At 58.7% G+C, this 23,738-nt stretch overlaps 1 protein-coding gene and 1 long non-coding RNA gene across 31 annotated transcripts in view; both read left to right on the forward strand.

Annotated features, from left to right (window-relative positions):
* RAPGEF1 (Rap guanine nucleotide exchange factor 1) overlaps positions 1–23,738 on the forward strand; it is a 245,696-nt gene that overhangs the window by 216,770 nt on the left and 5,188 nt on the right. For 17 of the 30 annotated variants that reach the window (XM_081594660.1, XM_081594651.1, XM_081594662.1 and 14 more), the window contains 8 exons: positions 10,384–10,472; positions 14,093–14,201; positions 15,693–15,768; positions 18,502–18,586; positions 20,759–20,851; positions 21,690–21,875; positions 22,444–22,528; positions 22,665–22,759. In XM_081594660.1, coding sequence (XP_081450786.1) covers positions 10,384–10,472; positions 14,093–14,201; positions 15,693–15,768; positions 18,502–18,586; positions 20,759–20,851; positions 21,690–21,875; positions 22,444–22,528; positions 22,665–22,759 — 818 coding nt within the window. Of the gene's footprint in view, positions 1–7,248; positions 7,522–8,699; positions 8,781–10,383; positions 10,473–14,092; positions 14,202–15,692; positions 15,769–18,501; positions 18,587–20,758; positions 20,852–21,689; positions 21,876–22,443; positions 22,529–22,664; positions 22,760–23,738 lie in introns of all 30 variants that reach the window. The other 13 variants (XM_081594634.1, XM_081594631.1, XM_081594632.1 and 10 more) reach the window with 2 other exon arrangements.
* On the forward strand, positions 652–2,702 carry LOC145546787 (uncharacterized). Its single transcript, XR_014083271.1, has 2 exons — positions 652–746; positions 1,434–2,702. It is a non-coding gene; the product is annotated as an uncharacterized LOC145546787 (long non-coding RNA).

Below are 23,738 nucleotides of genomic sequence, written 5' to 3' on the forward strand. Positions count from 1 at the left end.
CCTCACTGGCTTCCTGCCTGGTCAGAGCAAACTTACTCTTGAGAGAAGAGGGAGGGTCCGTGGGCAGCACCGGGGGCCCAGGGCAGGCAGGTTCGTCTCTGAGCTGACCTCTGTTGGGCGTTTTGTTCCGTCAGCCTGCCCAGCCTCCCAGAGTTTCCTAGAGAGCGGCCCCCAGCACCGTCAGTAGCGGGAAAAGCAGGGCTATTGTGCCAGCCACGCGGGAGTCTTTGCAGGCCCCTCTGAGTCTGGCCTGAGATTTTTGCAGGCTCTTCCGGTCTGCCGGGCCCTTGAAATGCAATGTGGCTCCTCTGGAACGTTCCCCCTGTGCTTGTCTGCCGTTCCTCAACAACTGGGTGCCCGTGTGGCCAGTGCTTCCCTGAAGTGTGACCTCCGAGTTCACTGCCGCTCCGAGCCCAGACACGGCCTTGTAAGAAGGAGGCATGGGCGGGCCAGCGCTCTTGTGGGTTCCTAACCCCCTCAGGTAGAGGTAGAAGCCTGACTCTGTGTCAGGCCCCCACCCTGAGCCCAGGGTGAGCCCGCCTCTCCTGCGGTGGACACCCAAGGGCCAAGGAGCAGGGCTTGGGGATCTTGTCCTGGGGGCTTGCCAAAGCAGCTGCTCCACCCCCGCTGTTTCTGTTCCTCCTTCTGAAGACTCCCTCACTCTGGTTGGTGCTCATGTCACTGTGGACAGTCAGCGCTTGCAGACTGGCTTCAGACAGGAACTTCGCTGCCTCCCCTCGCTGCAGGTATACAGCTGGCTCAGTCTGTGACAGTCCTACTGGTCAGGGACCACAAGGCCCCCGGGTCCTTGGGAAGGTCCTGTGTGACATGACCCCTAAGGGTGCTGGCCACACATTGACGGTTGCCTTTACTCTTGTGATTTCAGGCTGCTTGTCAACTTGTCAAGGGCCCTTCCTTCCTGCTCTGTGATGGAATGTTTACCCACATTCTGGAGACAGAGACACCAGACTAGAGAAACTGAACCATTAGCTAAAGAGCTTAAAGTCAGAGCTGAGGCTAGAATCTGATCCCCATCATGAAAAGGACAGTGTCAGGTTGACGTTTATGGATTGTTCAATGGCCAGTAAGTGTTGAGAGCCGAGGAGGCTCAGGAGAAAGAAAAGCCTGTGCGCAGGCTGGACGTCAGGAGACGTGCTTTCTTTGTCCTGACTGTTCTGACGCAGAACAGAGTGTAGCCACAGGCTCTCCGTGGAGCACCAGGAGCAGGTGTGAGTTAGAGCCCCTGTCGTGCTGCGTAGAGTCGCACTGAGTAAAACACAGTGGAGTTGCATTTCTAGAACTAAATTCAGATCACTGTGGAATCTGTACTAAATCTTCCTATGAAGAGTTGATGTTGTTGAGGTTAATATTTTTGTTTTAATGCAGGGAAGCACTTCTTAAAATAATTTTATTTATTTATTTATTTTTGACAGAGCTGGGTCTCCGTGGCTGTGCAGGCTTCTCTCTAGTTGCAGTGAGCGGGGGTACTCTCTAGTTGTGCTCACGCTTCTCATGGCAGTGGCTTCTCTTGTTACACTAGCTCCAGGACGCACGGACTTCAGCAGTGGTGGCGCGCGGGCTCCGTAGTTGCAGTTCCTGGGCTTTAAAGCACAGGCTCAGTTGCTCTGCAGCATGTGGGATCTTCCTGGAGCAGGGATAGAACCCGTGTCTCCTGCATTGGCAGGCAGATTCTTTACCACTGAGCCGCCAGGGAAGCCCTAAGGTGAATATTTAAGGAATATACAGAGCATCCCAAGATGTATTGGAGGTTCTCACAAAAATGTAATTAACCTTGAAACCATTGGCCAAAAATGTAGTGTTTTTCAAGGAAGATCTTGTGATTCAAATGCAAAAGTATGAAACATGAGAGGGAACATAGTAAATTTCTGCTTTCACTTGTCCTAAAATTCTCCTGAGCAAAACATTTTTGTTCGTCTACATCCTTTGTTGTAGAATTACAAATTAGAATTTTAAATGGATTAGAAAAGATAGACTCCACCAAGAAGTTTATTCAAAAAGAGAGAAGGCATTTTTTGGACACACATGACGTCGACGCTGCCTTCCTTGGGTGAGCTGAGCGCTGTCTCCTTGTTCGCACGCCGGGACCCACAGCAGTGTCTCTCCTCGCCTTGAGTGCAGGAGCGCACAGTGTCGGCCTCCGACCCTGCCACTTGGCTTCAGAAACTCCGCTTTTGACGTTATCTAACATGTAGTAGTTATAAGTTAACACAGGCACCTCAAAGTAGGAAGTTCCCTCTGGGCCTAAGACGGCTTTTGTAAACACGTAGTTAACTGGGACCAGGAAGGAGAGAGGAGACAAGCAGTCTTGTGGCCAGTTTGCCCCATGGAGTGAGAAGAACCGTTATCAAGGGTCCTTCCAGGTGACCTCGGAATGGTCATATGTCATCTGAGAACCAAATCAGATGTGGTTGTTTCCAGGAGATCCCTCCCCAGGAAATTGAAGCTATGTGTTTTGCAGCAGCTAAAAGCTTTACTTCCTTCCAAGAGAAATAACTGAGGCCCATATTGTGTGGACACTCACAGGCCCTATTTGAAGGATGCGTCCGCTGAGCCCAGGACTGGCCCTGGGCCGTGGTTCCCACTGGCTCACTATAGGAGAAGAAAGCTCAAACCACCCTCGAATTGCAGCTCCTTTGAATATGTTTTCTCCCAAATGATGGATAAAACTTTAAGCCCCCAAACAAGCTGTCCAAGAGCTTCTCTGTTTTCGCTAAGTAGCGTTCAAAAACCGTGAAGTCACGAGCCTTGCTGGAGCCAAGGGTGTACAGTAATGACTGATCTCTGGCGACTTCTTCACTTCCCAAACACTTGGTGGCGACAGTCAGTCCATTCATTGAGAGCGCATTTCCCGTGATCGGTAGGGCTGGATGTTCTCCAGAGCTCGGGGCCCGAGTTACCCTGGAGTAGCCGTAACAGTCAAGGTCTCCTGGCCTGCAGCTCCAGCCCTCGGCTGCTGGCACGCTGACCGCCTCCTCTGGGCCCCAGCCTTCTGATAATCACAGGGATGAGATGGAATGTCTGTCATGTTGAAGAGTCAGGTTTTCTTATGAAGATTTACTTTCCTGCTTTCTTGCCAACACAGCACAGGGCCCGTCCCTAGTCATCTTTCATGCCAGGATATAATGGAAAGGAAGTGGCATTGAAAACTGGTGCCTGGCCAGCTTCGGGAAGCTCTGCTACCTAGCACCTGACTGGCCACACATTCAGGCAGTCTCCCTCCTCCTCTGCACCCAGAAGACTCGGTGGTTCTTTGAGGCGTGTAGTTCCAAGAGTGGGTCGGTGGCTCCTGTGTCTCTGCACCAAGTTACGATCCTCCTCATGAAGATACAGAGACGAGCTGGAAGGGGCAGCCGTGGACCTAGTAAGCCACGGCCGGGCTCAGCTCGGCAGAGATGCTGCTGGGACGGCCCCCTCACACTCAGGGAGCACTCTGGGCACATGACAGGCCCTAACCTTGCAATCCTGCAGCTCTGCGGGGCCCCGTCTGCTCGCTCCGCTCAGAGACCTCCCGAGTGATGACCAGCCTGCAAGAGGCAGTGAGCCAAGGCCTGACATACACGTCAGACACGTAGAGAAAAGATCTCTGCATCTTCGTAAGGAGCATCGTAACTTGGTGCAGAGTAAATGAGGTGGTTCACATAAAACCTTCAGCACCTCATCTGCCCAGCGGGACGCCTTCAGTGAGAATAGCTGTCATCCCCACCATCATGAGATGGCTCTTGCTCACGCTTTGACTGTGAGATCAGGGCTGACGTGGGGGGCCAGGCGCCCCTCTGCCAACTGCTTCTCCTCCCCAGAAGTCACTTGAGCACACACAGATCTCCTGCAGAAACATGCCACCTCCTGACAGGCAGCCCGTCCCGTTATAGACTCCTGGGCCCAGACAGTCTTACTCCGGCTATAAATAAAAATTCCTGCCGCGGAGTGCAGCAGTGAAGCCCAGCACCAGCCAGATCCTAAAATAGACTCCAGGCTGTGGTGAAGGCGTGTTTTCTGCTCCATGGCCAGCCCTGAGTTCTCCCTGCCCTTGTGAAATAAATGTGATCTTAAAAGGCCTGGAAACACTGCTCGGGGGAGGTGGTGGACACTGGATTTGTTGACTGCGGTACAGGAATGAGTCTGTAGGGCCAGGGAGGGACCGGCCTGATGGTGATTTGAGAGCAGCCCTGCGTCTCCCCGCGCCCCCCCCACCACCACCACCACTGCCCCCTGAAGGTGATGTTCAGGCCTGGCTGCTGTCCCAGCAGGACTGCATAGCTTGAATACCGGAGCTGAGCCAAGGCAGCCTGGTTGTTGCTGAGGGAAGGAGGGCAGGGCAGGCAGCTGCTCTGCCCCAGAGACATCCACCCTCCTTCCCTTCACCCTGGCGGCCGCCCCTCTCCTCTGCTGTCCTCACCCTCGGTGGCCTCCCCTGCCGACCTGCACCTGTGCAGCCAGGGAAGCTTGTCCACGACCCCCATACCCGCAGTCGAGACACTGCTGAGGTCAGGCGACGTTCTGGGCACCTTGGTTAATAACAGCGTTAGGATCCGTTCCTAAGCATTCCCTCATTCAGTAAGTATGTGCTGAGTTAATTAAACGCCTCGGCTCTGTTTTTCGAGGCGCTCCTGAGGGTATTTTGGAAGGCAGGAGAGGAGAGCTGACGCTGATTGCTTGTCACCCAGCCTAACTTACAGGGTGTCTCAGTAAACACAGAGCCCCTGGGAGGGAAGAACTGCTGTTTCCATCCCTGGTTTAAAGAGGAAGAGACCGAGGCCCCAGAACTCACACCCCCTGCCTGAGGTCACACAAGTAGAGAGCTCAGGACCCGAGTGCAGGTCTGTATGACCTGAGCACGTGCCCTCTCAGCAGCTGTCTCAGCTCCCAGAAAAGGCACCCGCTGTGTGCGTGTGTGTGCACGCGCATGTGTAAGTTAGGGCTTGGTTACTGCAGGGCCCGCTCTGTGCGTTGTCATGCTTGAGGGACAGGGGGGTCAGTGAGCATACGTCAGAACCCCAGAGCCAGCATTTGGCCTGGTTCGTTCTGGCTGCTGTAACAGATTACCGCAGCCTGGGTGGCTTATAACAGCAAGTGTGTTTCTTGCAGTTCTGGAGGCCAGAAGATCCGGGCCCAGCATGGTTGGGCAAGCCCCTCTGCCTGGTCACGGACTTTTCTTGATCCTCACGTGGCAGAGGGTAGAGCCTCTTTTCTGTAGCACAGACCCCAGCATCTGGGGGGGGTGAGGATTTCAACATACAGATTTGGGGGGCACCGACATTCCAACCATAGCAGCACTGAAGGTGAATTGTGAGCGAGGAGGAGTCGTGGGCAAGGGAGAGGCCCCTGTGCGAGGGAGTGAGCGTCCGACAGGCCTGGGGGCCGGACTCCCGCGTGAGTCTGCAGCCACTGCCCCAATGCGGCAGGTGCGAGAGTCCCTCAGACGGTCTCCCAGGACCGGGCCGAGCCCCTCCCTCGGCTGATGCATTTCACTCGCAGTCTCCTCCGGGCACCTTCTCCGCCAGCAAGAGAGCCTCCCTGTGGCTGTGGAGGCAGCATCCTCCAGAGGTGAAACAGCCCCCCAAGCCAGACGCACCACCCCCAGCAGGCCCTGGCTTGGACAGCTGCTCTGAGAGGTCAGACTGAAGGCGGCGGCCACTGGCCCTGAGGAGGGTGCCCCATGGACGCTCAGGCTCCACGGCCCGAGGGGAGGACAGCTAATCCAGGGCTCTGCCGCCGCAGGCTTCTCCCCAAAGAAGGCACATGGACAGATGGGATCAACAGGAACCCAGGCCTCATTGTCGGCACTGTGCTCCTCCACTCGTTCCCCTGTGTGTCTGGGTTGGCCTTGAGCTTCTGAATTAGATGGAAGTAAGATGTGTGGGGACAGTCAGTTTCTAGGCAGGTATCCTGGGTCGGATATAAACCAACAGCCATGGGGCTCTTGGCTTCACCAAGGAGTGGGGGAGCTCTGAACTCTGATCCACTGCCCAGGGGATGGAGGGCGGGCAGAGGGGGGTGTGCCTGTCCTTGAGTGACAGCAGCTCTCCCCGTAGGTTGAAGTGTAGCTTTAGAGAAACGCTAAAGGATGAGTGGCTTTAGCCTCTCTTTAAGACTTCATTTCCTCTTGCTCCATAGATTTCAAAAATCCTGTGCCGGGTATTCCCTGGTGGTCCCGTGGTTAGGACTCCTTGCTTTCGCTGCCAGGGGCCCAGGTTTAACCCCTGATCAGGGAACTAAGATCTCATACGCCTCACCAAAAAAAAAAACCCTATGCCAAATGCAGAGAGGACAGCTGGGCAAGTGGTGTGCATATTTGTTCTGGGGGCGGGCTTTTGTCAAGTTCCAGCCCCCCGTGGTGGGAAGTGAGCCTGGCAGGGGCTCCAACTCAGCCCCTGCCGCACATTCCTCCCCGTTACTCCAGGACGGTGGGCAGGCCTGGCCACCCCAGGGGCCTGTTGGCTGGTGGTCTCCGACCCACCTTTCACAGCACAGCCCAGACCCAAGTCTGCACTCACAGGCTCTGCTCTCTGCCCAGCCTGACCTCATGCTTTTCTCTCACTATGGGACCCTCGGAGAGCAGAGCCTTGCAGTCCTCAGGGGGTATCAGAGGCGTTGTACTTCTTCTGTTAAAAAAAGAAAAAGAAAAAAGATGGGCAGAAAGGGAAATGCGCTTAGAAATTTTTAGTGTTTTGGGAGCACAATTCTTTCAACCATTTTTAAGGCCTGTCGCTTCCCTTCCAAAAGGATTTGAAGTGACTACAGTATTGAAAAGGCCTGCAGTATTTGACTTCCAAGGACTAAAATCAGATTCATCAAAAAAAACTCAAAATGAGTAAATGTGACCAGGTGTCTGCACACACTTGGTTCAGTCACAAGGTTCCTGGAAGGACAATCGGCAAAGACAGGGCCGCCTAGGCTCAATTTTCTGACAAACAGAGGATGGGACCCCGCTCCCCACAGTGTGGGGGTGGGGGCTTGCTCTCCTTGGGGTCCACCGCGTGCCACCCCTGAGACACTGAGGACGGCTCTGGGTGGTCTTCAAGCCCTTCTCAAGGGGCTGCCGAGCCAGGGTGGGGGGACCTCCAGCCAGTGGGCCACAGGGGTGGTTTGGCCTGAGCGGTGTCCTCATTAGAATGACTGTGATTGGCCCGTCACGGCTCAGCCGAGTTACTCTAACGACTTTTTCTCTTGTCTGTTTTCTTCTTCCCTTCCTCGTGTCCGTGTCTGTGCTCCACTCTGACTCTGTAGTACAAATCCGTGTTTAGGTCCTACTCGCAGGATTTCGTGCCTCACAGCCAAGCTTCCGTCCAGCCTTTCCTTCCGTCTACCTCCTCTTCCTCTCCACACTTCCCACCTGTCCACCAGTCTCAGAGCTCTGACTTAGCCGTGCCGCCCGTGGCCAGTCTGCCTCCCAGCACCCTGGACGGGCCTCTCTCGTCTTCTCAGGAGAGCAGCTTTCACGGGAACACTGTCTGCCTTCCTTCCGAAACCTCTTTCACTGACTCGCCCCAGACGCCTTCGGTGAGAACTCAACACACACACCTCCACGCGGGGCTGCACTTCCAAGAAAGCCTCCGCCCGCCCTCGCTGTTGAAGCTGTTGCTGGCGTGGGCCCCGTCGTGGTGTGGCTGGGCTGAGGGGTGCGCAGGTCCCCCAGTGAGATGGTAGCCCATCAGCTTCCAGAACAGAAATCAAACCTTCTGTGTGGATTCCCAGCAAACTAGGATCTGATTTTCCACGGATGGCTTAGTGGCCACTTAGAGACGATCTGTTGTCATAATCGTGAGATGTAAATCCTGCTGACTTTCCTTGCGGTTGGGGGATTCTAGAGAAGGGCACAGAGGTCTCTGACAGCCCAGAGGCAGTTGCGTGTTGAGTTGCCGTGGTACTGAGGATGGAGGCCTGCTTGCTGTGTGGTCAGGTGGGCCGCAGTGCCTCCTCCGGGCTCAGGGCAAGGCTGCTGTGCACGGGGACAGATGGACGGGGCAGGACAATTGCAGGCATGTGCAGCTGACCCTCCAGCGTGGGGGTGTTTTCTTTCCTTCCGTGACTGCCCCCGTCCCCCCGCCCTCCGTGACTGCCCCCGTCCCCCGCCCTCCGTGACTGCCCCCGTCCCCCCGCCCTCCGTGACTGCCCCCGTCCCCCCGCCCTCCGTGACTGCCCCCGTCCCCCCGCCCTCCGTGACTGCCCCCGTCCCCCCGCCCTCCGTGACTGCCCCCCGTCCCCCCGCCCTCCGTGACTGCCCCCCGTCCCCCCGCCCTCCGTGACTGCCCCCCCCCGTCCTCCGTGACTGCTCTCCCATCCTCCATGATTGCCCCCCCGTCCTCCCGCCCTCCGTGACTGCCCCCGTCCCCCGTCTTCCGTGATTGCCCCTCATCCTCTTTCCCTGTGTGACTGCCCCCTGTCCCACGCTGCGGCCCCTGCTGTCCCTGCTACAGCAGAGCATGGAGGAGTACGTCTCCTCCAGGGCACTTTGAGGGCCATAGTGCCCTTGACGTCTTTGGAGAAGCTCCAGCAGGAAACCTAGGTCCCCTCTGACAGAGGCAGGCAGTGGCAAAAACAGCTTTGTCCCCTGACCCTGGGAAGGGTCCCCAGGGAATGGAGGGCACTGTCTTCCGCTCCTTGAGAAAGAGTGTCCCGGTCAGGGCCAGCCTGGCGGGGCCATCACAGGTGGGCATCTCTCGTCCTGTCTCCCCCAGAGCGAGCGCGCCTGTGAGGGGGACTACGTCAGTCTGTGTTGCTCTGGCCAGAGCGGCGAGGAGCTGGCCCGCCCTCGAGGAGTAAGTAACCTCGGGCTGCCTCGTGCATGCAGCCAGGCCTGCAGGCTCAGCCCTGCTCCCGCCGGCCTGAGCCTCCTGATCACGAACTGCCTGGCCCAGGGCCGACCGCAGGGAGAGGACGGGGCTACCGGCTCAGTCTTCTTTGCTTTCGCTTCCGCGTGTGGGGCCCCTGCAGCCTGGCTGGCGGGCCTGCTGAGAATCAGAGCAGCCAGCTCGGCCTGGCCGGTGTCTGGCTACTCTCAGTGATTTCTTTCCGCCCCATCTTCCGTTGTTGAGGCTTGTCTCCCGTCCGTCCTCTGAGGTAGGGATTCCTCTCTCCCGCACTGAGCCTTCCAAACCAACACCCCTGCCCCAGCATGCTCCACGTCCATGCCCCTGCTCCCAGGGCAGCTGGGGAGTCCCCCAGGCCTCACGCTGTCGTGGTCGCCCTGGTCTGCTGCCCTAGTGCCGGGCAGTTGAGGGGCCGCGGTTCTGCTAAACAGTCAGCCATCCAGGTTTTGCTGCAGCAAAACATGAGCAAATGCAGAACTTTCCAGAATAAATTTCCCCACCTTGAGCCAGGCCCAGTCCCTAAAGGGGGTTCTCTGAGGGTACTCCGTCCTCCTCCAGGTCAGCTCAAAGGGCCCAGCTATTGAAAGCATGGTCACATTATGATGACCCCTGTAGCACCTCAGATATCCACACGAGCAGGCCCCATTTCAGGCGTTAGCAAGTTGTAGAATGTGGTGGAGTTCCCGTGCCAATGGGATCCTGCCTGGTCCCCAGGAGCTGTTTTTCCCTGGGTGTCCCCTGCATCTTCTAGGTCAGCCTCTGTACACGGAACCCATCCCAGGCTGACTTTCCAGGGCTCCCCTCCGCCTGTGACCCTCCATGAGGACATTTCTGCATCTTTGTGTTCCCCCCCTCCCCCGGGCACCCCCCCTTCTCTGTCGTGGCCCAGGCGGCAGACCAGGAGTGCCAGGGCGGTGTGGTCACTGAGAGGGGTGGGCCAGGTTCCTGGGAAGAAGCCATGGTGCTGGAGGAGGGGAGGGGCTGCCTTGTGCGCCCGAGCAGCGAGGCCCTTGGGAAGCGTAACAGGGTCAGGCAAGCACTGCGGTGCCAAGGGCGTCTGTGACTGGGAGGTCAGCAGAGAGGCGCTGCACACCCAGGGGCACAGCAGGCAGGCCCGCAACCTTCAGCGCTGGGGTCGGGGGCAGGCCCCGTCCAATCCCACAGCCTGTTTCTCTGTGTGCCCGGGCACGGGGATGCCCGCCAGCAGGTAGGGTGTTGGTCAGGGCCACGGAGGAAGGGCATGCACTGGCTGAGCTTGGCTGCATGGTAGGTAGCCCCTGGGGCGGCCCTTTCTGCCGGGAGGCGATGGGGTGGCTTCATCTAGGCCGGCAGCTGACGGAAGCTGTGAGTAGTGGTGCCTTCACTCTCCCTGAAGGCAGGATGCCAGTCGGAAGAGGCCATGCTTCCTGTGTGCTGGTCGCAGTGGACGTGTTTGCATCTCAGGCCGCTCCCTGGGAACTCGCACCCCGAAGCCACATGCAGGCAGGTGCTCTGCGGAGAGCGGCCCAGCAGGGGCGCCTGCCACACACCCAGCTCTGCCTTCTCTTTCTAGGAGTCACCCGCAGCAAAGGACGGACACTCCAGAGACGCCACATCGGCCGGCTGTGCGCCCGGGAAGGAGGGCAGGGACGGCGGGGACAGGTAGGAAAAGCCCCTCGTGGAGCGGGCGCCCTGAGAACAGCGAGTCTGCCGTCCGGTGACCCCCGCCCCCACCCACAAGGCCTGCGGGGCTTTGTGTTCACACTTGGGCTGCGCAGATGCTGTGCTGTTTACAAATAGAAAGTTTGTAGCAGCCCTGCATCAAGCCAGTCTGTGGGCACCGTTTTTCCAACAGCATCTGCTCGCTTCTTGTTTCTGCATCACAGTTTGGTAATTCTCCCAGGATTTCAACCTTTTTCACTATTACTGTATTTGTTACGACAGTCTGTGATCTTTGAGGTTACTATGGTAGTTGCTTTGGGGCATCACAGACTATGCCCGTATAAGACGGCAGACTGAATCGATAAACACGGTGTGCGTTCGGACTGCCCCACACAGTCCAAATAGCTGTCCCCCCGTCTCCCTCCCTCTCAGGCCTCCCTGTTCCCAGACACAGCATCGAAGTTAGGCTAGTTAATAACCCCACATTGGTCCCTAAGTGTTCAAGTGAAAGGAAGACTCACTCATGTCTCACTTTAAATCAAAAGCTAGAAATGACGGGGCTCAGTGAGGAAGGCATTTTGAAAGCCAAAACAGACCTTTTGCACCAACCAACCAGTTAGGCATGTTGTGAAGGCAAAGAAAGTCCTTGAAAGAAATTAAAAGTGCTGCTCCAGAGATCACACGAATGGTAAGAAAGAGAAACAGCCTTCCTGCTGGTACAGAGAAAGTTTGGGTGGTCTGGATAGATCAAACCAGCCCAACACTCCCTTAAGCCAAAGCCTCATCCAGAGCAAAACCCTAATCTCTTCAATTCTATGAAGGCTGAGCGAGGTGAGGAGGCTGCAGAAGAAAACTCTGAACCTAGCAGGGTTGGCTCATGAGGGTTAGGGGAGAAGCCGTCTCAAAACAGACAAGTGCAGGTGAAACAGCAAATGCTGATGCAGGAACTGCAGCAAGTCATCGAGAATACCCAGCTCAGATCATTCATGGGGGAGGCTACAATAGACAGCAGATGTTCAGTGTGGAGCAAAGAGGCTCCACTGGAAGAAGATGCCATCCAGGCCTTTCATAGCCAGAGAGGAGAAGTCAATGCCTGGCTTCAAAACTTTAAAGGACAGGCTGACTCTCTTGTTAGGGGCTAACACAGCTGGTGGCTTGAAGCTGAAGCCAGTGCTCATTCACCATCTGAAAATCCTAGGGCCCTTATGAGTGATGCTAACTCTACTCCGCCTGCACTCTGTACGTGGAACAAAGCCTGGGTGACAGAACATCTGTTCACAGCACGGTTTGCTGAATATTTTAGGCCCACTGTTGAGACCTGCGGCTCAGAAGAAAAGATGCCTTTCAAAGTAATGCTGCCCATGGAAAATGAACCCAGTTACCCGCGAGCTCTGATGGAGATGTTGATGTGCAATGAAATCAGCGTTGTGTCCATGCATGCTGGCATAACATAATCCTGCCCCTCAAAGGCCTTCATGCCAGCCCACAGACAGCCACTGCTTCTTGAGTATCTGCACACGTACTGTTCACCCTACAAACTACCCATAGCAGTGTTTTCTTCTTCCAATCCTAAGCCAACCTCTCCTCCACCTCTTACGAGTTCAAGTGTAATGAAGGACTGTAAAAGATTACCACCCCCAAACTTTTTATTGTGAGTTTCTAGAGGTAGTATGTATGTTGTATGTCATGTGTACTCGAAACTGTTATGAACATGACCTTCAGTCCCTAAATATTTCAGCATGCCTCAAAAGTGCCAACCTGATTACAGTATGATTATCACACCCAAGAAGAGTAATAATAAATTCCTTCTGATATGCAAATAACAGAAAGTGAAGAGGAAGTAAAGATCCTCCTGATGAGGGTGAAAGAGAAGAGTGAAAAAGCTGGCTTGAAACTCAACATTAAAAAAACTAAGATCATGGCATCCGGTCCCATCACTTCATGGCAAACAGAAGGGGGAAAAGCAGAAGCAGTGGCAGATTTTATCTTCCCAGGCTCCAAAATCACTGCAGACAATGACCACAGCCATGAAATTAAAAAGACACTTGCTCCTTGGAAGAAAAGCTGTGAGAAACCTAGACAGCTTATATCTCATAAGACTAATTTTTTTGGAACTAGGTCAATCAGGATTCATGTTTGCATTTAGCCATATGTCTCTGTAATCTTTGGTAACGTTCTCAGGGTCAGCCTGAGTCAAACCTGACCAGGTGTAGAAATACATAGTAACGTTCTCCAACCTGCACGTAGAAAGGGTAATTGCAGGACCCACCAATCAGCTCTGCCACCTGCGACTTCATGCTGACGTCCCCTTCTCTGAGAGATGTTCCACAGATTCAAGTTTTTCCTCCCTCTTTTGGCTAAGGTTTGGCTGCTTCTGGGGTCCTGGGTGCAGAGCTAAGCAATACCCATTGTTTTCGTCAAGCCTAAGCATAAATAAAGATATGGTGAAAATAGCAAGAGACAGGGAAAAAAAATAGAAAGCTTTCCCCAGGGGCCCATTGATGAGGGCTGCCCACCCGGCTGGCTCTAGCCGCTCCTCAGAGGCGTGCCCGTGGGGTTCGTCTGTGTGACACGGCGGCTCAGGTCTCCCTGAGTGTTAAGGGGTGTTGGGTGTTCTACTCTGTTACCCAGCGGGAGAGGTGTCTTGCCAAACAACAGCAGCTCGGCAGCTCCACTGCCAAGTAGAGGGTGGGGTGTGATGCCATTTTTCAGAGTTCAGACAGCCCTTGTACAAGAAGCAGAGGGATGGACACGTTGACGGGCTGGAAGCCGTCCCTGCGATGTTGTCCTCCTTCCGTGAAGGCCAGAGGACAGGACTGTGCGTGGTTTTGTTTGGCCCCTCCAGGTGGTCAGATTTTATGTCTGAGTATTAAAAATGAGGCCTCTGACCACAAGGCCAGTCAGTGGCTCATGGGTTCCTTCATGAGAATGACGGGAATCCCAGAGAAAACGCTGGGGGAGAGCAAGGTGCCTACAGACCCCGCAGCCGTCTACCTGCTGCGTTCCCCACCCCCACTCCCCATGTGTTTCCCCTGAGTGTTCTCCCCTCCTCCCCAAACTCCTGCTCAGCGCTTCAGTCTCAGCTTGCCCGTCCTACCCTCAGGCCTTCCTGGCCCTTGTCCCCACCAGCACCCCAAGGACAAGGGCCTGGTTCCCGCTCCTCTTCAGTCCCCCAGAGAGGTGGCCCTGGGCAAAGACCTGGAATGGCATTGAGATGCGTGCTTGCCTGTCCCGTACCCCACTGGCCCTGTGCCGTCCTCCCCTGGAGCACTGACTGTGCGGTAGGCCTTGCTGTAGACAACTGAGACCGTTACTTCTTCAGAGCTCTTGGTGGAACCTTCTTGATCTGCGTGCTTAATCCCTTCCACTTAATCGATGGAGCACCCAGAGAGCAGGGACTGTCCTGAAGCCACACAGCTTATCAGCAGCAGAATTAGAAACCCAGTCTGCGTCCCGGCTCCGTCCACCCCCAGCCTCCTGTGGAGGGGTGGGAGCGGGTCTGGTCTTCACGTGGAGCCACAGTCCAGGGAGGACTTGTTCGGGAGCATCAGTACCACCCAGGCCCCGGGCGCATGGACCCCCAGGCCTGTTGACACAACACAAACCACATCTCTTTCCAGGGCCCTGAAGTCGCCAGATGATCCAGAGGCTCAGTCAGAGGAGGAGGTGGATGAGCTGTCCCTCATCGACCACAATGAGATCATGGCAAGGCTGACCCTCAAGCAAGAGGTGGGTTCCTCACAGGCCGTACGTGCAGCGTCTAGCCCAGAAAGAGGGTGAAGGGGCGTTGAGAAGGGAACCTGGAAGTGACCCACACAGAAAGGCCACAGCCAAGTGCTGACCCCCCGGTGGCCGTGGGCTGTGGGCTCTGCACCCCTCTTGTCCTGGCCCCGTGCCTGGGCCACTGCAGGTGCTCCAGGACCCTGGGCACACGGGCGACTGTCTGGAGGAAGTGTGCTGTCTCCTTCTCCGACACTTGGAGAGTGTCCTCCATAAGCCCCAGATGACAGGACTCTGGAGGCTGTTGTGAGAACGAAACCCACATGGGTGCTTGGCTTGGAGCCCTGTGTGCTGGACCCTCAGTGCAGGGTGTTTTTATGTTGTTAGTGACAGAGCCATCCACGTGTCTCTGCGTGGGAGGCACAAACTGATGAAGGGATTTCAGGCCTGGCCACACGGCTGCCTCCAGCCCGTGTCTTATCAGAAGAGCCTCACTGGTGAACATGGAGCCCGAACCTGTCACCGCCCGAGGAGCTGAGCTGAGAGGGCCTTCCGCTCCCTGCTGCCCAGCAACCCTGGGGCTCGGGGGAGTGGCTCCCAGTGACGGCCTTGACCCCTCCCCGAGGAGGTAGCTGTGTTCTACACACACAGACATGGCCTGGTCATGGCCTGGAGGAACCAATAGGTGGGGGCTGGCTCCTCTGCAGAGAGAATGATGTGACTCTTGCCAGAAGTTTCTTCGGAAAAAGCAGGTCCTGGGCGTTGCTGCCCTGCCTTAGCTGGAAATCCAGGACACTCCCAGGATCCTGGGTTCCAGGGTTAAAGCCTGCCCTAGAGAGGCAGGCGCGTCTCTGAGTGGGCGCTGGAGACATGCAGAGGCTCACGCGGGCGGTCTCCTTCAAGATTACAGGGAGCAGCCTGGGCTTCCTGGTCCTGGGACAGCTCTTTCTTGGCTCCAGGCCAGGTTTATGGGTGAACGCCTGCGTTTGCTCCTAGGAAAACAAGACTTCCCTTAATAGACAGGCTGCGGTCAGTATAAGCCACACTGGCTCTCACTGAGCATGTTTGTGACATATCTCACTCCCCTAAGGGCTCCCAGGAAGAACATGTGTTGTGAGCAGTGTCCCTCCCCCAGAGAGCAGGTGTGGATTCGGCAGCTTGCTGCAGCTCTCCCAGAAGCAGCCTGTCGTCTGCACCCTCGTCCCTGACCCTCCGATCCTGCCTGCCTCCCCGTGGGCTCCCCCGTCCCCTCCTCCCCTCTCTGACCCGTGGGCCAGTGAACCGTCGGCAGCCAGGTCCCCGACCCAGCAGTGTCCTCAGCGCCTGGTGCCGTCTGTAGAGCGTGCGGGTCAGATGAGCACCCCCGGCCTCTGCAGCTGGGCCAAGCTGCTCCAGGACCCTGGGGGTGCCGTGAGGACCTGGGGGGTCTGTCAGCTGGTCCCTAAACCGACTCTCACGGCTGTATTCTGCCCCACGCCCTCCTCTACTGTGGTCCTGCAGGGCGACGACGGGCCAGACGTCCGTGGAGGGTCGGGTGACATCCTCCTCGTCCACGCCACGGAGACGGACAGGAAAGGTATGGCTGCCCTGCGCGGAGCTCGCTGGTGTTGGGGGGTGGGGGTCCCGCTGAAGCCAGGACACGGCTCTGCCCGCGCCCCAGCGGTGAACGGGTCCAAGCTGCGGTCCTAGTGCTGCTGGGTCACCGTGGGGAGCGCCACCTGGGGGACAGGTGACCCGCATTCAAAGCCAGCCCCTGTACTCCCCAGCTCCGAGTGGGTGCTCTGTGCAGGTGGTGGGGCCCCAGCCTCATCGAGGGGCAAGTTTCCAAGGCAGAGCTCAGCACCTGCGGGCATTGCACAGACAGTGCCCGAGTAACAACACGCCCGACGCAGCAGTGAAGTCGTGTTGACGTACAGGGAGCGTTTGATGCTTCTCCTGATGTTTCCTGATGGGCATACTGGGCTTCATCTCTTTTTCCTCTGGGAGCTTTGTGGGCAGACACCTTGTCCAGTCCCACAGCAGTGGTACCGGCCCTGAGCGAGGCTCCCCGCCCTCAGCACGGAGACACCCCATTCCCGCCCCGGTCCTGCAGGAGGGCTGGACAAGCAGGGCCTGTCTGTCTGCTGGTGAAGGCGCAGTCTTTCCAGGTTGTGTCCTGGGAGGGCGCGGGCTGTGAGGCCCGTGACCTTGGTCAGGCAGGAGGGGCCACACACACACGCCCACAGCTGGGCCCGTCTCCCCCACATCCATTTCCTTTTTACGTTTTTTAAATTGTCAGAAAGATGATGGAACAGCAGTGTTAAAGTAAGGAGTAGGGGAATTGAAACACCTCAGTCTTGAAACCCTAACCCACCAATTTCATGTCTGTACTCGACCCGGTCCTCGCGTTTTGACAGCAGGTTTTCCCAAGTATGTCACCCAGATGGAAAATTTTAAATTAGGAAATTAGTACCAGACTAATTGTTTGCATTGCTGAAAATTTGAAAAATAGAGAAAAAGAAGAAACGGCTCCCACAGACTCTCAGCAGCCGCGCTGTTGCCCTCCGGGTTTCTTCTGACCCGAGCGCCGTACAGTCCTGAAGACCCTGGGTTTGAACCCCAGCCAGGTGGCCGCCGGCCCCTGCCCAGCCTCAGCTGACTCGGCTTTGTGAGGCGGTCAGGCGCCCTGTGGGTGTGGAGGTTGCGTGAGCTGGCACGTAGGAAGTGCTCGGGGGTCTCCGTATCCCGGGACAGCCTCTGCTCTGCCCCCGCAGTACCGCCTCCACGCCTCCTGCACCACCCCGAGCTCCGGCCTCAACCTGGCCTCTGACGGCAGTGAGAGGCTGAACGGGGGCCAGCTCCAGGCCTCCGCTTGGAGCAGGGAGCTGCCGACCTGCCGGGTGCCGCAGGCTGCGGCCCAGGCCAGAGGGAGCCCAGTGGGCAAGGCAGACGGAGACCTTCCAGCCGGTGCCAACTGTGCCTGGGGGAGGCGGCCCTGCTGTCCCCGGGGGCTTCCGCTCACTTTTCTCCGTGGAGGGATTTGGGGGCTCCGGTCATTTTTTCCTGGGATGGACGCTGAGTTAAAGGCCCTGGGCCATAGCAAACTCCTTGAGCAGTGGCTGCCTGCGGACCAGAGACCACACCACTGGCTGGAGGTCCTGGTCTCAGGGTGCAGCCCCAGACCCCTTCTTCCAGAAGCAGGCATTGGCTGGTGCTGGACCCATCTCTGCTTCCTCATTCCTCTTTGAACAGAAGCCCAATCTTGACAAGAGTGGGGTGGTATCGTGGAGGGGGTTGCTTGGAGTCCAGGAGGGAGCCAGAGCCCAGTGCCGCTGACCCCACTATGGCCCCAGCCGTGAGCCCCCCGCAGGTCACTGCTCCACTGGCCGGGCTCCCCCGGCATGCCCCCGACACAGGTGCAGGGGCGGCTTCTCCCCTCGTTGTCCTGGGGACAATCAGGGAGGGCAGGGGACAAGAGCCAGGGCTCAACCAGGTGGGGCTGCTCAGCCGGAGAAGTGGGGTCCTCGAGGCCTCCCCCCAGCGAGTTGGGGGGGATGAGAGAAGGCAGTGGATGGTGGTCTGTGTCTAGCAAGTGCGCACTCAGCCTCATGGGGAGGACCACAGGTCAGCCTCATAGGAAGGACCACAGGTCAGCCTCACGGGGAGGGCCATAGCCTCATGGGGAGGACCACAGACTTGGGATCCAAATCCGGAATCAAACCTTAGCTCCAGACAGGATAACCTGAAGTTCATTCACCAGCTTGACCAGGTTCTTTGTCTCCAGGAGGGACCTGCATTTAAAACTCCCCACTTTTTTCCTCAAGTGCCAGAGACTGCCTGGTTAGGAGGGCATGTCACAGCTGTAAATAAATGGACTGTTGTGCGTCTGGAAGGCTGGGAATCCCCGGCAAGAAGCAGCCCCTCCGAAGGGAAGGAGCAGTGCTGGGTGGGAGGTGCCAGCCCGAGCCCTACCTGGCCGCCGGGCCAGGCTCCTCCTAGCGGGCCCGCCCTCCCCTGGCACCAGAGCCTGCACCCGGAGTGTCCAGCAGCGTGCCAGGCAGAGCCCCAGGCCTCCCCCTCAGCCTCACAAGGCGGTCGTTCCTGGGCCCTGCGCCCCTCAGTGTTACCTGTCTTAGCTTCAGAGCCCTGCGGACGACTCTGAATTGTATTCTCTCTGCTCGTGATGGTTAAGACTTGAATCAAGTCTTTGAGCAAACGAGGCCCTCGGTGTCCGGTCAGAGGCGGGGGCACGTCCTGCAGCAGCTGTGCTGCACGTCGGTGCCCGCACCCGTGGCGGGCTGGCTGATTTGGTCCTTGTTCCTCCCTCCAGACCTGGTGCTGTACTGCGAGGCCTTCCTGACCACCTACAGGACCTTCATCACCCCTGAGGAGCTCATCAAGAAGCTGCAGTACAGATATCCTTGCCCGCCCCACCCCTCCTTCACAGAGCCCTCGGCGGTGGGGAGGCAGTGATGAGGAGCAGTGCTCAGCCCAGCTCTGCATGTCCTGGCTTGTGGCCTCAGGCCAGACTCCTTTGAGCCTCATTCCTGTCTTGAGAGGGCCGAGTGACGTCACGTGATGTGCTTGAGGGTGCTGAGGGTGCTGCCTGGTGGCCATTGTGATCACTGGGTGATTCTGAGAAAGAATGACCTGGTACACCCTGAGGGGTTTCCCAGGTGGTGCTAGCAGTAAAGAACCCACCTGCCAGTGCAGGAGACACAGGTTCAATCCCTGGGTCCGGAAGATCCCCTGGAGAAGGGAATGGCAACCCACTCCAGTGTTCTTGCCTGGAGAGTATCATGGACAGAGGAGCCTGGAGGGCTGCAGTCCATGGGGTCGCACAGAGTCGGACATGACCAAGCACAAGGCACCCTGAGAGGGAGCATCTGGGCCCCTGGGCGGCCCAGGTCCCTGGCACATGTGGCCTCTAGGAGCTGAGCCCCAGGCGCCGGCGTGACAGGTACAAAGTGCATGGGACATGAAGGCATCAGTGACTCCAGTGAGGAACCCCGGGGGCAGGCCCAGCAGTGGACAGAAGCTCGGCGTCCACGCCGCAGTCAGCACCCGCCCCATGGGCTCACCCTTTCAGAGACAACGCCTCCCGGCAGTGGCCAAGGAAGACCCAAGGGCAGCAGGGACCCACTCGGTTGCCTCTTTCTCGGATGCAGCCTTGCCCCTCCTGCTGAGGCTGACCTGGAGCTCCTGTCCCAGAAGTGGGTCCCCTCCCGGCCTTGTCCTGCATCACAGCCCGTGGCTGCCACCTGCTGGACAGCCGGGCCCTGGGCGGACAGTCCTGAGTCCTTCCAGCTCTCCTCTCCCTCCCCAGGGCCCAGGTGTCCCCCGCTCAGCTTCTGTCTCTGGCCCTCCCCTCTCCCCTGACCCTGCCTCAGGGCCCTGGTCCCTGAGAACCGGATGGCCCACGCACAGACATGAAGCCCTCCAGCCTCACACCTGCAGTGGCCATGGGCCTGGCTCAGTGAATGACAGTGACTCACACTTGCTGAGAAGTCGGTTATGGTGCAGAGCGCTGCACGGGTGACCTCACTTGGCTGTGATACCCTTTTATGAACTTACTGTAAGGCAGTGCCCTGACGCTGTTCCATACCGTGTGTAATTAGGGAGTGAGGTTCAGAGAGAGTCGTGGGACCCGTATGGCAGTGTGGAGGGAACGCGCCCATGCCCAGGCCTCCCAGACCCAGCTTCTCAGCATCTACCCTATGTGGCCGCTTCAGGCATCTCAACGGACAAGTCGTAGCGTCAAGACCCTGGGCACGGCTGGCTGGCGAGCCCTTGGTGCGGCAGGCCCCGGCGCGGCCCCTGGTCTGTGACTCCCTCCTGAGTGCATTTCTAGAGAGCGGGTGGGAGGGAGCCAAGAAGGGTCCGGAGACAGCGAACACAGGAGGGCAGTGAGAAGCCGTGCCGCCCCAGGGCGGTGGGTCTCTGGAGCTGGGGAAGACCTGGGGACGGACGACGAGAGTGGAGGGAGACCTGCCCTGCCGGGCTGTGTGCCGCCCCCAGGGAGCCGCTTTCCTCTGCCTGAGCCCAGCGAGGCAGCCGTGTGTCCGTGCGTCACAGGGACCTCGGGTCCACCCCGGCAGACAGGCGGGCCTGGGCCTCGGGTCCAACCCCGGCAGACAGGCGGGCCTGGGCCTCGGGTCCACCCCGGCAGAGAGGCGGGCCTGGGCCTCGGGTCCACCCCGGCAGACAGGCGGGCCTGGGCCTCGGGTCCACCCCGGCAGAGAGGCGGGCCTGGGCCTCGGGTCCACCCCGGCAGAGAGGCGGGCCTGGGCCTCGGGTCCACCCCGGCAGACAGGCGGGCCTGGGCCTCGGGTCCACCCCGGCAGACAGGCGGGCCTGGGCATGCAGGGGACGGCTCTGCAGGCAGGAGAGGCTGGTGGTCAAGTGTGGTCCTCAGGCTCAAACAGGTGCGGGCTGACCCCACCTCGCAGCCCTGCCGCCCCGCACAGGCCTCCGCCCTCCCCATGTTCCCAGGGTTCGCTCAGGAAGAGGTCCAGAGGAGGGCGGCCCTCTCCCCAAGTCCCCACCCCTGCTCGCGAGGACAGCTGTTTCTTTAACTCGGGCTCCACGTACGAGAAGTTCTCTCCTTTTGCCGACACATTCAAGAAACGTGTGAGCAAGAACACGTTCTTCGTGCTGGTGCGGGTGGTGGACGAGCTCTGGTGAGTCCTTCTGCCCGAGGGAGGGCAGGCCACGGGTGTCGGGGTCCTCGTTGGGGTGCAGGCTTCCCCAGAGACCTGAGCCTCCCTTCACATTTCCACCTGCGTCTCCTGGGTCACCTGCCCACCGCCCCGCCTGGGGTCCTGGATGGCTCACCCCTGCCAGCTTCAACAGGAGCTCCGGGAGGATGACCTGTCCCCTCAGAACCAGTTGGCCCTGACCCTCACGGGGGCCGTGCCCTCGGCCACCAGCATCGGGGAGGACCTTCTTCCGCCCTCCTCAGCTGCCCCTGCTCCCCTGAGTGGCACTTGGCCATTTCCCTTCATTTAACAAACAGAGCACGAGGTCCCTTTTCTGGGTCCAGAGAGCCCCCCCGGCCCTGCCCTCAGGGAGGTTACCTTCTGCTGGGGAGTGGCCTCAGTGACCACAGGGTGGGGCTGGGACACTGTGTGTGGAGGAAGTGCAGGGGGATCTTGGGGTGTCCAGTCTGCACAGCCCAGATGGCCTCCTGACCCATCACCCCCCTGGGGCCCGGAGCTCCTCCGGGGCAGGATTTGTCTCCAAGCCCAGGCCCAGCATGGCCCCTCATGCTCATCCGGTGCCTGCGAGCACCCCGAGAGGACGGCAGTTACCTGTCACCACGGGAGCTCTGCCGGCAGGATGCAGGGTGCAGGCAGCCACCCTGAGACCCTCTGCCGCTCCCTTCCCTCAAGTGGTTTCCCAGCTCTGCTGCGGGGTATCCCGTGGCCCTCAGGGTCTTGGGGGCTTCAGGACCGGTGCCAGCAGCTCTCCTCTTGTGCTTGCCTCCTGCGCTGCCCCGCATGGCCACTGGGCCTCTAGCCTGGTGGAGCTGACGGAAGAGATCCTGAAGCTGCTGATGGAGCTGGTTTTTCGCCTGGTGCGCAGTGGGGAGCTCAGCTTGGCACGTGTGCTCCGCAAGAACATTCTGGACAAGGTCGACCAGAAGAAGCTGCTCCGGTGTGCCAACTCTGACCAGCCCCTGGCGGCCCGGGGCGTGGCAGCCAGGTGAGCCCCCGCCGTGCGCCCGGCTGCTCCGGGCGCCCCCTGCAGAGAGGTGCTGGCGGCCACCACTCCCGTTTCACTCAGCACAGCCCCTCCCGGGCCCCATGGCCCCACGTCCGGTTCTGACCGGGCCTGTGACGGGGTGCCTCAGGGCCGGCCACAGGGGTGCCCCAGGCTGGGCCTGTCTTCCAGGGTGGTGATGTGTGGGCCACCCCATTTTAACAGGATGGGGGTGGCAGGGCATGTGTGGGCTCCCAGGACAGGGGACAGGGATGCCTTTCAGGCTGTGGTCAGCACTGGGTTCTTTCTGGTGCTAACATAGCCACTGTTACCAGTAATTCTCAAAAGCCCCTGTGCTATCCTGACCATTCTGAGAATCTGCGTACAGGTTCCAGTCTGCCACCCACCCCTCTCCCGCGGCCGTGGGGGTCTGTTGGTGTATTGCCTCCTCGTTGGCATCTCGGTCTCTGTGTGGCTGTGAAGCAGGTCGTGTTCCCTCAGCTCTGAGGCCTGCAGGGGGGCCCCCACCGTACCGTCCACTGACCGCTCATCTAGCACCTCTGTCTTCCAGGCCCGGGACCTTGCACGACTTCCACAGCCATGAAATAGCAGAGCAGCTGACTCTGTTAGATGCCGAGCTCTTTTATAAAATAGAGGTACGACCGTGCGTGGGGCTAGGGGAGGCCATCCCTGGCCCGGGTGAGTGCCGCTGCTCGTCCCCAAGTGAGAGGAGTCGCCGCTCCCAGCAGAGCCGGAGGGCCCGGGTTCTAGCTGGTCCACCTCCTTTTTCAGATTCCTGAGGTTTTGCTTTGGGCCAAAGAGCAGAACGAGGAGAAGAGCCCAAACCTGACGCAGTTCACGGAGCACTTCAACAACATGTCCTACTGGTGAGACGGGCCTCTCTTGCCTTCGCAGAGCACTCGTGGCCGGGGAAAGGGGTGCCCTCTCATCCCTCCCTGCTCCTGGAGCCCTGTGGGCCTTCATTGTGACCCAGAGGCAGGACAGGACAAGGGCAGGGACAGGACAGAGTGTGTTGTGCACGTTGAGAAGGGCCCTCTGGGGACTGGTTGAGGACTCGGCCAGGACTGGTCAGTAATGTCTGCCATCCATGGCGGCAGGGAAGGGTCTTAGCTTTGCCCCAGGGCTGATCCACACACTGACTCTGCCTGAAGAACAGCAAAGGAGTGGCTCTGTTAATACTTTATTCAGCCTTAAACTCTTAAGAGCAGGGTGAAGCCCCACAGAGTGTTTACGATGGAGCACAGCAGAAACGCTGGCTCCACAGTGGGACTCGAGGTGCCCACAGCCTCTCGGCTCCGAGAAGACGGTCAGGGCGTGGCGGTCAGGCAGGCTCGTCCTGACCCACACACAGACTATCGCCAGCACCAGGGAATGTCTGGGACTTTTCAAGCGCTCTGAAGACAGCGTGCTGGGGGAAAGCGGGGCCTCTCCCCCTTGGCCTGCTCCCCTCTGCTCCCCTAGAAGCCTCTCGCTCCTCAGCACGCACTCGGCATAGCCACCCCGCAGAGGCCCAGGCAGTTTCCGGTCCACACAGCCCTGAGTGCTGCTGCCAGCTGCCCCTTGCTGGGCGCTGGGGGCTCCAGACACACCCCTGGGTCCTGCCTAGGAGGGTGGATGGGGCCCTTCAGGGCCACGGACCTCAAGGCGGAGGCACCTCAGTGCCGGTGCCCCGACAGGTCAGACGGGGGGCACATCCTCTGGGCAGCACGGGATTGAGGCCACCGTGAGGTCCTCATGCAAGCCTGGCCTTGGGCTGTGGCTGAGGTTCTGAGAGGTAGCCTTCCTCGTGGCCTTCAAGGTGGCCTCTTAACCCACACGCCCCCTCATCTCCCGAGTTGATCCTGA

Source organism: Giraffa tippelskirchi, chromosome 4, assembly GCF_054371585.1.
Source record: "Giraffa tippelskirchi isolate mGirTip1 chromosome 4, T2T-mGirTip1v1.2.pri, whole genome shotgun sequence".
Classification (NCBI taxonomy): Eukaryota; Metazoa; Chordata; class Mammalia; order Artiodactyla; family Giraffidae; genus Giraffa; species Giraffa tippelskirchi.